General features: G+C 41.1%; 1 protein-coding gene across 1 annotated transcript; it reads right to left on the bottom strand.

The window, feature by feature from the left end:
* Positions 1-4176: 4176 nt before the first annotated feature.
* LOC111958668 (RNA-binding protein MEX3A-like) lies at positions 4177-14991 on the bottom strand. Its single transcript, XM_023979922.2, has 3 exons — positions 14895-14991; positions 13972-14217; positions 4177-10285 (listed from the first exon to the last, which is right to left on the bottom strand). Exons 1-3 carry the CDS (start codon positions 14989-14991, stop codon positions 9156-9158), a joined length of 1473 nt encoding a protein of 490 aa, XP_023835690.1. The 3' UTR covers positions 4177-9155.
* Between the last annotated feature and the right edge of the window lie 321 nt (positions 14992-15312).

Genomic DNA, 15312 nt, shown 5'->3' with positions numbered 1-15312 from the left:
GTGAAGACCTGACTTCACTGAAGTGTAATCCCCCCCCCCCTCTCCATTGTCAGTCAGCTCCTCCCAAACGTATTTGAGTTTGTCCCAATGATATTTATTTAACACTATATTGAGGTCTTGTTTGACCAAAGGGTTTGTGCTAACATGCAACACTGGGTGGGTTTGATCTGAAGCTGCTTACTATATATGAAGGGTGTCTTATCTTTTTGTTCTTGATTTCACTGGTAATCAAATCCTTTTATYATGGAGTTGTTAAATGTAACTACCCGTGGCTAATGGGGAACGAGGAGTTAAGCCATCTCATCCCCAATGTACCTGGTCGAATGTCAGGCCAATCTAAACTGCACAAAATGGGGGTCCGTGGAGAACTTTTCATGTCCATTTTATCAGTGCACTTGGACTTCCCTTTGTCTTTACACAGAATAAAGTTTGCTCTTCTGATGAAACCCATTACAAAGTACTTTGTGCACAGCAATTTTTCTCACATAGGCCTATGTCTTRTTTGCTAACAAACCAGTCTTGCTCCTTTACTGCCGTGAACCATCTTTTTTTCTGGTTTAACTGAATTGCTCTCGTTTTCCCCGTGGCTGTGGAGATATGGAAGGGTGATGAGGGGATATTGTTTGTAGTGGTGGTGGTCATATACCATGGTCTCAGTGGAGCCCTCCCTGCTGTCCTGGATGGGTGGACAGCTCATGTTGCAAGAGATGGGTAGTAAGGGCAATCAGCCTTGCCCGCTGCTGGGTCTCTGATGTACACAAGACGGCTTGTTTTACTGTAAATGAACTCCATTGTAACTGGAACAGTATCATGCCTTCTGGGATATCCCATAAGAGTATCCCAGGTCTCTTTGTATGGTTTTATTTTCTCTTTTTTCTGGGTGTGTTTAGTTCTGTCAGGTTGGTAAGAGTAAGCACTATGGAGGATGCTAGCCCTTATAGATCTGCTAGTTTGGCAAAAGAAGGGAGGTGTGGGGAAYGTTTCAGGGTGCCATTACCARGGCCAAAAGGTCAAGTGTAAACAGTCATTATCCTGCTGAGTTTTTTTTCTCCCTTGTGGCATTCCCAATAGTAAATTGGGTAGTAAAGGTTAGGTTTTTAAAATGTTAATTCTCATGTGTATATTTAGATTGCATATGTWTAAATAAATGTAATTTCTTAAGTCTTGCTCCTTATTTTATGCCTTAACCATATGCCTTATTTGTGCCTACTTTTCATTGAAAAATGGCATACTGTGGAGTTACTGTATGGTACTTGTTTGCCATTTCACAACTGCAACTTTTTTTTAAACTCATGCGACAAAGCAGAGCATCCATCTGGAAATTATTTCATTTTTGTTTTATTAGAAACATTTACAATACATCTTGAATCTTAAAAAAACAACAAAAAAAAGAAACCAAAACTAATATGGCGCAGATACAATAATAAAATATCAAATTATTCACAAAAACATGTGCTAAGAAATAAACCTGCAATATCACATGCCTCTTGCGGGCATGACACACTGTAACAGTTCAAAAAAGACTTTTTATTTTATCAAAGTGACGGCCAGCCACATGGCAAACCCTCTCTCACTGATCACAGAGAAACCAGAAACTAAAGCCAGGAGATGCTGACCCAAAACTAATGCACTAAGACCACTATAAGACCGGTATGAAACACTTCTACGGTGCCGGGAGAATCTGAAGAAACACTACCAAAGACAAACTGTCAGACTGCGGTGGTCCCTTCAGAAGAGGACGACGTGAAGGCCGGAAGGTCATTTCAGTCCCCGTGCTTCAGTCAGTTGTGGCGGAAAATATACCGTCCTGACATATTGAAATGTACGACAAATATTAACTTTTAACCATAGTTTTGAGATTAAATAAATGCATTTTAGGTTCATCCATATGTGAAGGAATGACAATCAAGCTTTCCTTCCCTTTTTATAGAACTGGGATGAGAAAATGAAAAGGGTAAAYTACTGAGTGTCACATGGGGACAGAAACGGCCTCTCTTTGCTTCACCTGAAACACTTGTCCTTTTCTGTTTTCTGAAGGGGCGCCAACTATGAAAATCTACAAGGAACAACCAGCCCCAGACCCCTTGTGTTAAAACCAAACACATAGGATCTGTGGTGTTTATCCAGTCTAGGTGACCATACAAGATACATGCAAACTAGTACGGTTATGAATGTGTTGGTGTGTGTGTGTGGCTGGTTACCATAGATCTACTACACAGTGTGCCTATGTGCTAAACTATTGATCACTCAGCTCAGTTCTCACCCTGTCATGTTTTCACAAAGAAACTTGAGCCCAATTTTCAGGTAATCATTCATTAAGGCTTTGATGATGTCCTCTCTTGCCTTACCAATCACAAAGGGTCCCAAGTAGTAGACATATGAATGTGTTTATCTGAATGTGTTTAACATGTGRCCCTGCGGGACACCTGAATCACTCGTTCTCAGCATTGCAATCACAACTGAAGCTGTGTTAGCATAAAAAGTTAGAGATTAATAAAAGCAAGTTAAGACTCCAGAGGAAATGTGTAATGGGGCCAGTCAGTATGGGGTTAGTCAAAGGGGAAAAGGTAAGCAAGCAGCATAGAGAYAGWGRMSWMYRYKYAYAWAWAWYTGTYWWWMWGYSYCAKMYWWMWMYRMCWSWGWSWKWAAWARKRCRKKAWKRRKWAAAWATWWTATWWTWTTRTSTSWRAWWWRRKCWYTGWYWYRYCWSMMGTMRRRTMWYAWAMWGRYRATKMSYYYWMWWAAWATAWYKMKTYMGGYYKKCKCARKWSKWCTRWTWTRWRWTWRAKWYWYAWARASWGMYGYMGWGWSRKRAWKWRTRWRAWAWAWAAKYRATTTTWTTTTTRTWWKRSMTWYMKYYAAKCKAKRTRRCRMMMMTTWYYAAWWWWWTWAKRTRRTMMWWTTTTWWWRWAAAAKAKARWTRTRMWGYMMWRWCWRAWYTWTMRTTRKTTRWMWMWWWMWRWTWKATAAKWWKCAMKKWSWYACTMARTRKKRSRRRMTCTWTSWAWMAAWWAKRKARSRWWGRWAYKWAYATWMAWMWAASWYWKWMWAWWWWTWTTRWTTTWWMWWYSTTMCTWTKWATYWATGTYMYWGYAKMKAKWRWWWYYKRMSVGMMYAAKCRTRRRKKKAAWTRRTTRCKYSRRKKRTTWAAAWMMWWWAAKCKAWAYGMWAAAYYYYMMSKKWMGMWAWTTWWTTTWKKWTRKAAWMSKWTWKRTMSRRKWRRTMSMYWTWMMYWWYYMRSYYAWWAWTMSRTWAYMMSKWRKAWTWWAAYGYWTTRCRWWRKKRRCRTMYAAYGGGMMSRWWTWWTMMTWWWKKWWAWMSKWWAAYYYMTMMWKKWTTWYWMAYAYYYAAYKWYWRRYMWSWMWSTWTSMWTYSTTWKWTWWATWMWWWAMAAKYKWKARWAWRYAWWYAAAWAYWTAYTMAAWMAYARAMKCKRCRKKSKMWWYWSTRKRCYCCYRCWTRMTTMRTRCACRAKWYYAYGWYGWGMASTWCWTKWWKTYSMMGSWMKWWWRAWSKWYCWKRWCKTCWTKTWAMAKYYRKYTRATTWWWWMHWRTWRWWRAWRWARWKCWCKWSYWYYWWAWWWMYWYMWAWYWAWWWMMRCKWTRMWAWTTRRTTWAAYSRTTTTTATARACCTTGTGGTTATGTTGATGAAATATGTTAATGCCATYGGATCTTAATTTTACTGTTACTCTTATGTACTGTACTAAACTTCAGCTATCATACTTCGACATGGAGAATAGAGTTAACTAGAAACAATATTAAATTAAAACCGCAGTATTATTTTTGAACRCTAACAAAGGTACTGCAGGGTATTTGTGTAATCTTAACAACTTTCTTATGCATTATTCAACTATTGTTCAGTCTGGGGTCTTTGAGACGAATCTAGCSCTTCAGCTGAAGTTCGAGACAAATCTCGAACCCTTATTTTTCTCATTTAGTATGTGTTCCTGCCCCATTCTGAAGAAACATAAACTTCCCAAGACAAGTCTAGCGTTTTCATATTAAGAGCTGTGATGATGAAACAAAACTTATTGACATCATTATTCATAAATCTAAGTTGGCAATAATACCAATATAAATAAAACTTAAGAGGGTGATGCATTAGGACTGGTGTCTTTGGGCAGTGATTGGGTACTCGATCACTGAAGCTACTGTAGCATAAAAAAAAGACCAAACTGAAACAGGATGTCTTTATTGAGACAAGCTCCATTTCARAGATATTGACTGAAGCTTGTATGCTGTATGACTTTTGACAAAACTATCACTAGCGGGTTATTAAAAATGAAAGCTGATTATTATTGTATTGACCTCAGCCACCTTCATCAATAAATCCAAACTATGATAAGGTCGAAATGTGTTAACATTCGTAGAATTGTAAGCTTACGATTCGCAATATCATTCCTATAGATGTCCTCGAACCTCTTCCAAGGTTTTGTTCTTTGGCTACCTTTTGACCTTTTATTTTAAATCAGCTAAATGCTGGATAATGACAACTACTTATAACAGACAGCATAAAGAAATAATTAATTTGTGCCATCAAATCAGCTACAAAATATGTTTTGGAACCAATCTAAAAACTGAAATATATTCTCATGATATGCTTATGGTAACTATAAACGTTTCTCCCTAAACATGAATAAATACAGAGTAATACATGTTAAATAAATGCTACTTTCCCAAGTGATGAAAATGTTTGGCTCAATGCATTGGGCATCAGAATACGTTCATATGGAAGAGGTCTTCGACAGATCCTATGGAAATAATCCAACCTTCTGTCTTACCATTGTGTCTACTTTAGTGTGTGATTTAAGTTGTTATGAGTTCCTGCTTTCGACAGACAGGAAATGCCTCAATTGTTCATGTTATGTTTCTGAAAAGCATTGTATGTTTACACTGAAAAGCTTACTTGTACAATGCAATTGGTTTCTTCCAAATAATAGGTATTGTGATCTCAAAATTCCACATATACTAAGAGGAGGAAATCTTGAGGTTGCACTGGTGTTGGCACACCCTGTATTTGAGGTATACTTGCAGTCTTATTAATATTCAATGTGAAAAAGACGGGATTAAGCAGTCAAAAYTTACTAAAAGCAAGACGTAGGAAAGCAACAAAAACATGCTATTGTGCCTAAAACTGTTACTAATTAATTACATTTCTCATCCTACATTGGCATAAATCCATATGCATTTTTAGAAGATATTAGACCAAAAATGGAATAATATTCAAATGAATCAAGGTTGCGTTATGGATAGTGCTGAATTCTATGAACTTACTAAACTGGCTTTTTTGTTTACTGTTGCAGTATTGACATTATTGCTTTTCATCCTAATGTACATAAAACCTGATTCATCCAAAAGGATCTAGGAATATTTTAGAACACATGTCTTTACATATTTGAGAGAATGTATCGGTATATGTCAGTGGAAACATCAATACAGCCCTGTATTCATCATTACAGTATGTGGTATTGTGGTATTCTTATCTATATATTTGACTTGATGAAATGCTTAAGTTTATTAGATCCATACATATAAGTAGCCTATCAATATATGTCTTTATGTTTAAGGATGAGGGGACATTATATATATATATATAAATCAAAGTGATCTTAAAAGTCCATAAACAAACAAATTCAAAAGGATATTTTCACCTTGTAAAAATAATCAAAATCCCACTTATATAGCAGGCATTTGACTGGATGTAAATTACTGATATATATATATACACACAGATGCGCAGAATCCTTTCTCATAAAGCACAATGCAAATTTCTCCCACAGCCTCTAAAACAGTGAGACTCTCTAAAAAGCCCTCTACATTAAACCAGTGCAAACTCAACCAAGTCATCAGTACTGACTGAATGGATGAGAGGTCTCCCATAATACCACTACTACAAGGAATAACAATAATTATATTATAAAAACATGATAGGGAAACCTTATGTGCATGTCTTTCAAAATCTATGAAGAAATATTCACCATCAGTGGTCGGTTTGGTATTAATTATATGTGTTTTCTTACAATAAGGTGCTTTACTCTATATTTTAATGTAAAGGGTTTAAGAGGCTAATTTCCCAATTCCATTTAATCCCACCCAACCCGGTTGATTCACGTTCTTTTCTGACAAATAGTTACGTGAAAGTTTTTTTTAAGGGGCAATACTATTGAAGGCCTACTGTATGTCACTAAACTTTCATGCCAAAGTGAAAGCAATATTTATCTTTTAATACAAAATATTAAGGCTTAAAACAAAATAAAAAAAGAATAGAAAATACTATATTCAGTTAACAGCGTTATACTGCCTTGAAWTTGTCATTGACAGTTCAGACCAAACCACTGTGCAGTTCTCCCCATTAATAAATAGTCAATTGATTTCTAAATATGTAATAAAATTTAGATACTCTGAAAGTACAGTTCTATTTCTTCACAGTCCATGGACAACAGGAGTGGTCTGCTGACAATAGAATGGGGAAAGGGGGGCTCTGTTGCTGCCTAGACTAGGGACAACAGTCTATTGTAACTATTCATCATATTTTGATGGACAAAAGTTGAGCAAAAGAGTTCTCCTGAAAAAACAACTTAATAGAGCGATCTGATGCAGTGTTAGTGGGAGACCAGCTGAATCACCAGCATGTCCTTGTTCACCTGCCACCACCAGCAAACATGAGGCAGCAGCCTTCTAACTACCCCTCTCACAAAGACTAGATCTGCAGGTTCTCTTTTCTTTGGGAGCAGCCTTCTCTCTCTCCACCCCAAAAAGCCCCCCTCTTATCCTCCAACGGCTCTAATCCCCCCTCCCTCCCTCTGAAATCCCCAGGCTGGGGCTAAGGCAGAGGCAAAGGGTGTGTAATTTGATTCAGCATGAGTGGTGGCTAAATGGGGCGTTTCCTCCGCTTTCCTGTCAATTACAATCGTCTGATTTCATTCTGAAGGCCCAGTGCTAGCCTGCCATTGGCTAAGCCTGTGTGTCTGTGGTGAGTGGGCAGCTGCAGGATGTCCCATACAGACAGGAGATAAAGGGGGGCGGGGGMGCTCTCTATGGAAACTTCGATCTGCACTCYCTCTCTGTCACAAAGGCCTCCATCCAAATTGGGGGGGCGATGAACTCCAAGTGATCAGACTCCTCGTACTCTTAAATGATATATGTCTGCATGTTTTCATGCCCTTATCTTATTGAGAACACATGGAGACATCTAGTTCAGTGGGGCATTTCAAAGAATTGGATCTGTGTGTCAGAATTGTACACTAGGTAATTACTGTATCTACTGACACTGTAGATATCCTTTCTTTCTCCAAAGTCCCCTCACTCTCATTTCAGAGCTGGCAGCCTGTTCAGTTGGTCTCTTTCTTTCATATGCTGCTTTTTTCCTGAGTGTTGGGACAAAGGAGGCCCCTCTCCCCAGTAGGGATAGCTCAGAGCAGCAGAGAAGGAAAGAGGGAGGGGGATATGGAAGGAGGGGTCCCATTCGCCCAGCTGCACCCAGACTGGACCTTCTGTGCCTGTGACAGAGGGGTGGGGCGGTCAGCAGCCCACGCCGGGACTCTGTCTCACCCCCCATTCAGCACCAGGGTCGCCACACGGTCCGCACCTGGACCGGACAATTTGCCTAATTATCAATGAGTCTCTCCGGGCCGTGTCCGAGCACTCCGGGCCCACGCCACCGCTGGGCCCAGACAATACGCCCCACTCAGGGAGGCAATGCATTGTGGGTCAGCTGCAGTCATTACTACCTTCAACAGCCAACGATCGAACAGTAAGCGAGGGGGGGTAAGCCACTCCCAAAGAAAATAGAAAAAGAGGGGGCTATTAAACACCTGCTTCTGCACAGCTCTGATAATTATAGGCCTCTGAGCTAAAATACAAAGCTGCTGGACGGGGGTGGCGAGGGAGCGTTGTGGATGGTGGTACTGTATTCTAGGAGCTTTTCGCCCATTTAGGCACACTCTATTACCAATTCAGAGAACAGCTCAGTGTTTTCCTCAGCTTCTGTCCACTCTAATGGCTGACGCTCTAACTGCGCAAACCTCAGAGAGATGCCTGTCAAAAGTGGCTCTCATTTTTGTCCTACATCGTTCAGATAACAGCTAAATTACCACATAAGACAATAAAGTGGGTATAAGTTGGCTTTGAAACTAGTCCGTCGGGGAGACGGATCTCCCAAATTAGCCAACTGGATGAATTCCAAGGSTTTTGGCCTCACAAATTAAATCAGTGCTTAACACCGGCGAAAGAAACATGCTTTTCAAGTGCCACGAGGAACAGGCATCGCTGTAACTTTTCACCAAACTGCAGTGATATTTCAGCAATACAATGTGTTGCATTCATTCACCTCTTTGTGAAAAAGGAAATCTGTAAGACATATCTGCATAAAGAAAGGCGTTTGTCTGCTATTCTGTCCCATATTGTTACCATTCTAACAGGTGTTTAGGGAYGACTACCAGGTATAACAAAGAGCTTGTAAAGGGACACAAATGTCAGAAAGATGACAATGATGGAATAGTCTGTCCTTCGATTGGAACAAATTTAGACTTTCAATGACAATATCAAAGCTTGTTCCATTTTTTCGAGCCACATTGAGGGATTTACCTTTTCATCAGCTACGTTATTTTTCMGGATGATTGACAATCATTAATCTGACTATCCGAAACTAAGACGATTATAAGGTGCAATGAAAGATTCAATCTTTTTCCTTCTGTTTGATTTTGACTTCCCATATCATTCAGGTACAGATAAGATACCAGGGAGTTAAACTYAACCTCAATTATCACCTCCTTCCTTTTCTCCATATAAAACCACTTCATGGTAAAATAAATCTGAATCGTAAAATGTTCACGTTCCTACTACTCCGCCCATACTGTGATTCGTGAATGAAAAACAGCAGCAGTAAAAAAAAACTGAAAAAATGCTAGGTACTATACTTTTCTTATAAACAAAACTTTTATAAAATATATATGTATATATATAAAAGAAAAAATTCAAAATATTTCTTATACTTTTTAGTAAAGCAAGCAGTGCCTTCTAAAATATCTGCTTGTTTGTTTTAACATTTTCTGAGAAAAGAAAAGTATAATAATAATCATAATAATAATAATAGTAAATAATTGTCGAACAAACACTGTGATAAAACGAATGATAAAAACTGACGTGGTGTTTTTTAGGAGAATATTCGGATAGCCTGAGAGACCAGGGTGTGGCACACCGGGCACTCTGGATGGTTGAGCTCACAGATGCGGATGGCACACTCCATGCAGAAGAGGTTGTGGCCGCAGGGCACCAGGGCGGCCGTCACTTTGCTCTCGAAGCAGGTCATGCAGTCCCGGAGGATGGCCGGTGGCGAGTCCGGTACAGGGAGGCGTCCAGGGAACCCCGCTCCCGAGGTTGGCTCGCTGTGGGCACGGCGGGCCTGGGCATGAGGCGAGCCAGACAGAATAGTGATGCTGGTGCCCGAGGAGTTGCCGTTGTTCCCTCCACAGGGGTCAGAAAGGCCTGGAGAGAGTCTGGTTAGGGGCAGGGGCAGGCCTCCAAAGCTCTTGGAGCGCTGCTGGGCATAGAAAGCCACCTGTTTTGGGTAGTCTGGGTCTCCCCAACTCTGGGTGCCCTCTGAGCCAAAGTAGGAGCAGGGCTTCTCTCCAGGGCTGTTGAAGTTGCCCTTGCTGWAGATTACCCCACCTCCTTCRCCTCCTCCAACCATGGCATCTGAGAAGTTCTGGCGGAAGCTYCTGGTCAARGGCTTGCGCTGGCCCCCCTGCAGACCCCACACCTGCTGCAGGCGYCTCTCCAGACCCCCGGAGCCTACTGGGCTGCCGCCATCCGGCCCCAAGCAGTCATTCTCGTTGTTGTGGTCYTGCAGACCTCCCGTTCGGAATGCGATGTGCGCCTCGATCTCCTCACGGGCCCTCTCGGCGTTGCTYGGTGATCCCGTGATCTCGAAGACYGGGTCACGGTCTCGGCTAGGGGTGACYATGTAGGTGCAGGTTTGCTGTTGGATGCGTTTGATGGTGGAACCCTTGGGCCCCACCACCAGCCCCACCACGCGGTAGGGCACCCTCACCTGGATGGTGGTCTGGCCCGGCAGAGGCGCAGGCGGGGAACCGCTGAACGACACACCCAGCTTGTTGCGGGAAGCTCGGAGCATGGAGAAGTGCTCGGCGGCAGAGATGATCTCGCGCCGGGCCAGGGCCACATCCTCCTTTCGGCCCGTGATGAGAAACACCGGCTCCTCGCCCCTCACGGGAGTCTTGATGTAGGTGTTGGTCTTGGCCCGCAAGGCTTTGATCTTGCAACCTGCAGAAACAAAAGACAAAGTTTTTAAAAAGCCAAGGACACCATTTTTATTCAATTTTCTGATACACTCATCAAAGATGAGGAATTTGGAATAGCTAAGAMTGTTACTACTACATGGTAATACAAAGCTATTTTTTATGTTTTTTTCTTCTTCTATGGAAATAAAGACAGAATTGATAGTTGACCTTTGACATACCTTTTTAAAAGATGGCAAATTTTGGTCTAAAATGCTCACAACTTCAGAGTTTTTAGACAGTCCAGCAATGGTCACTAGTCTTTATCCCCTTTACAACATTTTACASTATTACACTTTTTTCCCCATTTCTGCCAAGATTATCATTACTAAGTCACATGTTTTCACATGGCATCAAGTCTCAATCTGCTGTACAATCTGAAATAATTGAAGATACTGTAGACCTCAAAGTATTTTTAGAACACCCCATTATTTGATTTCCTATATCTAACATTGCTAAACAGATGAGTTATTGTACACATTTCCAAAGGACATCAGAACTATTCTGTGCTATGGCTACAGTTATGGATGCATTCAACAGTGTTGCCACGAACAACCAGCCCCTCTCCTTGAACTGACAAGTCTGGTACCTCCGGCCCACACATACATCATTTTTGGGTCATTTATTGCAGTGCATATGTTCTGTTTTTGATCAGTGTGTAAAAGCTGACAATATTAAGTGCTTTTAGCGAGAGTCTAGATTTGAGAGAGTACAGGCTAATGCTATATCATGTCAAATTACCTTCGGCTCTAATACTGAGACAAGATAATAATACAAGAGGGGAATAAAAAATGAGTAATTGTAGAGTAGGGTGGTTAAGAGCACTTGAGGTCAAGAGGGATATGGTAAACACAGCCGTACAGTGTATATTACACCCAACAGGAAACGGCATGCAACACACCACTACGGCAGCCTGTGGTGACATATACGCAGGTGTGCAGCTACCGTTCTCATTCTGAAATGCAAGTTTATGTTCCACCTCTAAGAATCCCTGCGTGTCTCCCCTTAGCAGTGTATTTAAGAGGCTTATGTATGTCTGTGGTCTGGTAACAATAACTAGCAATTTATTCAATGGTCAGGTCTCAGCTCGTTTTTCTGAGTAGCACTACAAATCACAGCACACCATTACATCAGTAGCCTAAATACGCTTTACTTCACTTACTTTATTAAATGTCGTTTTACCAGGGACAGTGCACATTAATCAACATTACTATAAAAGTGCCAGTTTTAGCCAGCCTACTTATTTTCAACTGCAGTCCCTGGGCAGGGACTTTAGCGGTGTGGATCAAATGTCTGAACACCTCTAACCAAGGGAGATGTGCTTCCCTAATGCTACTAAATAGCCCCACTTACTAGGGCACAAACTTCAGAAGCCTAGATGGCACTGACTGAGTGACTCWGTGAGGCTCTGAGGGCTGAAGAGTTCAAACTACAATTATTATTTATTTATTGAGGATGATGGCGGTGATGATATTAGTTGGGGTTCAAGCATGATGGTGTTAGATGGAACACTCAAGCTTRATAATATGTATGATAGTTATTTAATATATATGTATAATAGTTATAACTCATGCAATAACCACAATGTTWTTATATTAAACCATGTGTTAACTTAGGATAGATGTAAGGTTTTGTGATCCTTTGTAGCAGGAAGGTGAATGGGTATTTAAGTTGAGACCAATAGGTGACATAAAACGTAAAACTATGAACAGAGGAGACAAAGAAAAGTACTCCACTGGAACCTTTACAATTTCCTTCAGGCAAATGACAAAGATCATTCTAAATCATTCCACAACTGTATGTCATTTCTTTCACTTGGAGAGCATGCTTTCCAGTACTGTGTGCATTGTTAGTGGCGCATGCACAGCAAACCCTCCCTTGACCTAAAGTCGTAATAATATAGCCCTAGACGACACAAAAGCATCCTCCGGCCGGATTCAGTTCAAATGACTTTGACAAAGGAGAAAATGATAACATTCGCCTCTCCAGGACGGGACATTAACTTGCCAGATTCACCAGGCAGTAGTCGTCCCTGGGAAGGAGGGCGTTGAATGTGAACTAACTAACGAGGCCCTGAATCAAAAAGAGCTCATCCCAAATCCCCCAAATCAGCACTTCTCAGTCAACACAAAGCCCTCTGCTGCACTTGTGCTCACTGGATCCACCCTCCGGCTGTCTTCAGTTACCCCATTAAAATGCGAAGCTTACACTTCAGAGTAATGAACAGGAGACGCACAGGAAGATGAGGGCACTTAACGGCACAACAAAAACCAGATCCCCACATCTGTAGAAKAAATGGAGTTGAAGCAAATGGTCTCTGCTGCCTTGGACCCAGTTGACATTGTGGGGACCTGTGGATTTGTGTAACCCCCAAAACATGAATTAGGATCCACTGGCTGAATTGGTTTCCCTTGCCCCCCCCCCCCCATTAGGTAAGGGAGCGCTTGGTTTGGGTGTGACTCCCTTTTAATACCCAGTGCCTCTGACCCACCAACCATCCACCCACCCATTTATCCCTGCTTGTCTAACCAACCCCTCTGTATCGTTTGGACTCATCACAACAATAGGTGCAGTCAAACAAAACCACCATGTAGCACAAAGCAATAAGTTGCTGGTTCTGAGAGTCGTACAGGTTACAAGCAATCTGGAGAATCAATATATTACAGTCTGATAAATAGCCAATTTGAGTTGATCACAATAACAATATGGGCAATAGGTTTTAAAAAGGCAACATATTTTGTTATTATTTGATATCAGAAAATAGAAGAACCACACAACATTCAACTCGACACGTTGGTCCAACTTCTGGCTGAGTCACGCTTCGATTCCTATGATCATCCCAAGTGTCTACTGGTAACACTGCCTAATAAGGTACCCCTCCCCTCACTTTCACACCTTTGTTTGACAGCTGCTGTCATTCAAGTTCATGTCGAGGTCTTCGATAATTACTCAATACACAGATATATCCATCTTAAATCTGTGAATTCACTTTTAAACTGCTCAAGAAAAGAGAATATAGAGAAACACACTTGCCATTGTCTAATTGTGTCACTGGGGCAGTCAGCAACAAAAAACAATTAACATAATTAGAATTTACGAAACCGAAAACAACAGCTTGAAAACATCAATCGTCACTCAAATACAAGTTCTATTCACAATAAAGAGAATAAATKATTTGTAAACATTTCASGGCGAACGAGATTCCTCCGTTACCAGCAGCACGTTGCGTTTTTTTTTAACAGTCTCGCGCGTTCAGACGACAAAGGAAGCAAGTGCTATCCCTGCCTGAAGTGTGCGTCTGTGAGCTGACATTGATGGCTGGATGTAGAATAATGCGCCCATGAGGTAACGGTTACAGTCCTGCTTTGTGTCTCCCCACGTTTGAAATCCACTAGACAGACAATAGAACAGAGCCTAGTTGCAACAATGTTGCAGTTTCTGCCACTGTATGTTAACTTGAAACAGATTTGTTACCATGGCCAAAGAGTGGTAAGGAAGCCTGTGTAGAAGAATACAACAAAAAATAACACCACTCCCTTTTCTATATCAATAACACCAGCTAACGTAACAGTTATAGAGCATTATCAAAACACCCTACAAACTACAGGGACACACATTAAGCTCAGTACTGCAACATAACTTTCAATAGGAACATTTGGTTGGAATCTTTACCTTGTCTCCCCACTATTTCGGCCACATGTTCTGAGCTGGGCACGGGGACGCATTCTGTTATGTTGCAGCCTCGTCCTTTCGTCTCACTTGAAGAACCCTCGTACAGGACACATAACTTGTTCTTCCCTTGCAAAAGCCCTGTGTCACCAKRACCTCCGCCAATATTATTGGTATGGTTGTGATGGTTATTGTTATTGTTACTCCGATCCTGTACTCCCGTTCCAGGAGCCCCGCCACCGTCCTCGCCTTCAAAGAAGAGATAATCCTTTAACTTGGCAAGATAAAAATCATGTTTTGACAGGATATGTTCACATCGAGTCATAAAATGGTGGTTTGTTTTTTGACGTTCGAGTGATTTAGCGATTAATGTGAAGAAAATGTGCCAGACGTCTCGGCAAGATAAAAAAATGGAGCACGGATTTTTCAATAACCATAGCATTCTCTGAATATAACTTGTAATATTTAATACTGAAGTCGCTGTGTAAAGACATTTGATTGAAATGCCTGCGAACTTCATCCACCTTGCTGGTGCACATGAACACTTAGACTTGAGTGCACGAGCAAGATGCAAGGTATGCCTATGTCCATGGTTTGAAATAGAGCATAGCTTGTCAGGGAAAAATAAAAAGAAACAAAAAAAAAAAAAAAAATAAAAAAAAAAAAAAAAAAAACAACAATAGGGCAGTTCAGGTTATCTTGGATAATATTCAGTCTAAGAGTCTAGACCTGAAGGACCGCTGCCAGTGTAATCAAAAGGATGCCTCCCAAGGGCATAGAGAAGGGGGACTATTGTAAAAAAAAAAAACCAAAAAAAAGGATAAGAAAAAACCTGTATAGTCCACTAACATGCAATCGTATGACAAAACAGCACACAGGCGAGCGGGCGATAATAAATGACTGGATGGATCGATCCTCTAACCCACCAGAGAGTAGGGGCTGGGGAGAGGTTAATGAAAGGCTTTGGGGGCAGACGCTGATGAAGACAGCTTCTAGGAACAGCAGAGCAGTGTGCAAAGTCATTGCCTCCATAACGTCTGCAGGAGCCAAGCCATCATACAGACACGATCAGATTACGTTCGCCCCACCCAATCTGTCTGGGTGCTGGCCCGGGTATGGCCTTTGGATGAACGTATCCTACTTATTCTCTCTAAACACTACTTAGAGACACCGACATGACCACCAGTTAAGTTTACCACAGTAGGCTAAGTACAGAACGAGCCCCTGCTGTACATCCCAAGAATTACCGACTAGATTGAGTTTACAACATACTGGGTAGAGAGCTTGATAAAAACCATGATCATATTACATGCAATCAAAACATCTCAATGAAATTGACAATCG

Source organism: Salvelinus sp. IW2-2015, linkage group LG35, assembly GCF_002910315.2.
Source record: "Salvelinus sp. IW2-2015 linkage group LG35, ASM291031v2, whole genome shotgun sequence".
Classification (NCBI taxonomy): domain Eukaryota; kingdom Metazoa; phylum Chordata; class Actinopteri; order Salmoniformes; family Salmonidae; genus Salvelinus; species Salvelinus sp. IW2-2015.
Note: the sequence above shows the minus strand (reverse complement) of the source record. Positions and strands in the feature narration are given on the sequence as shown.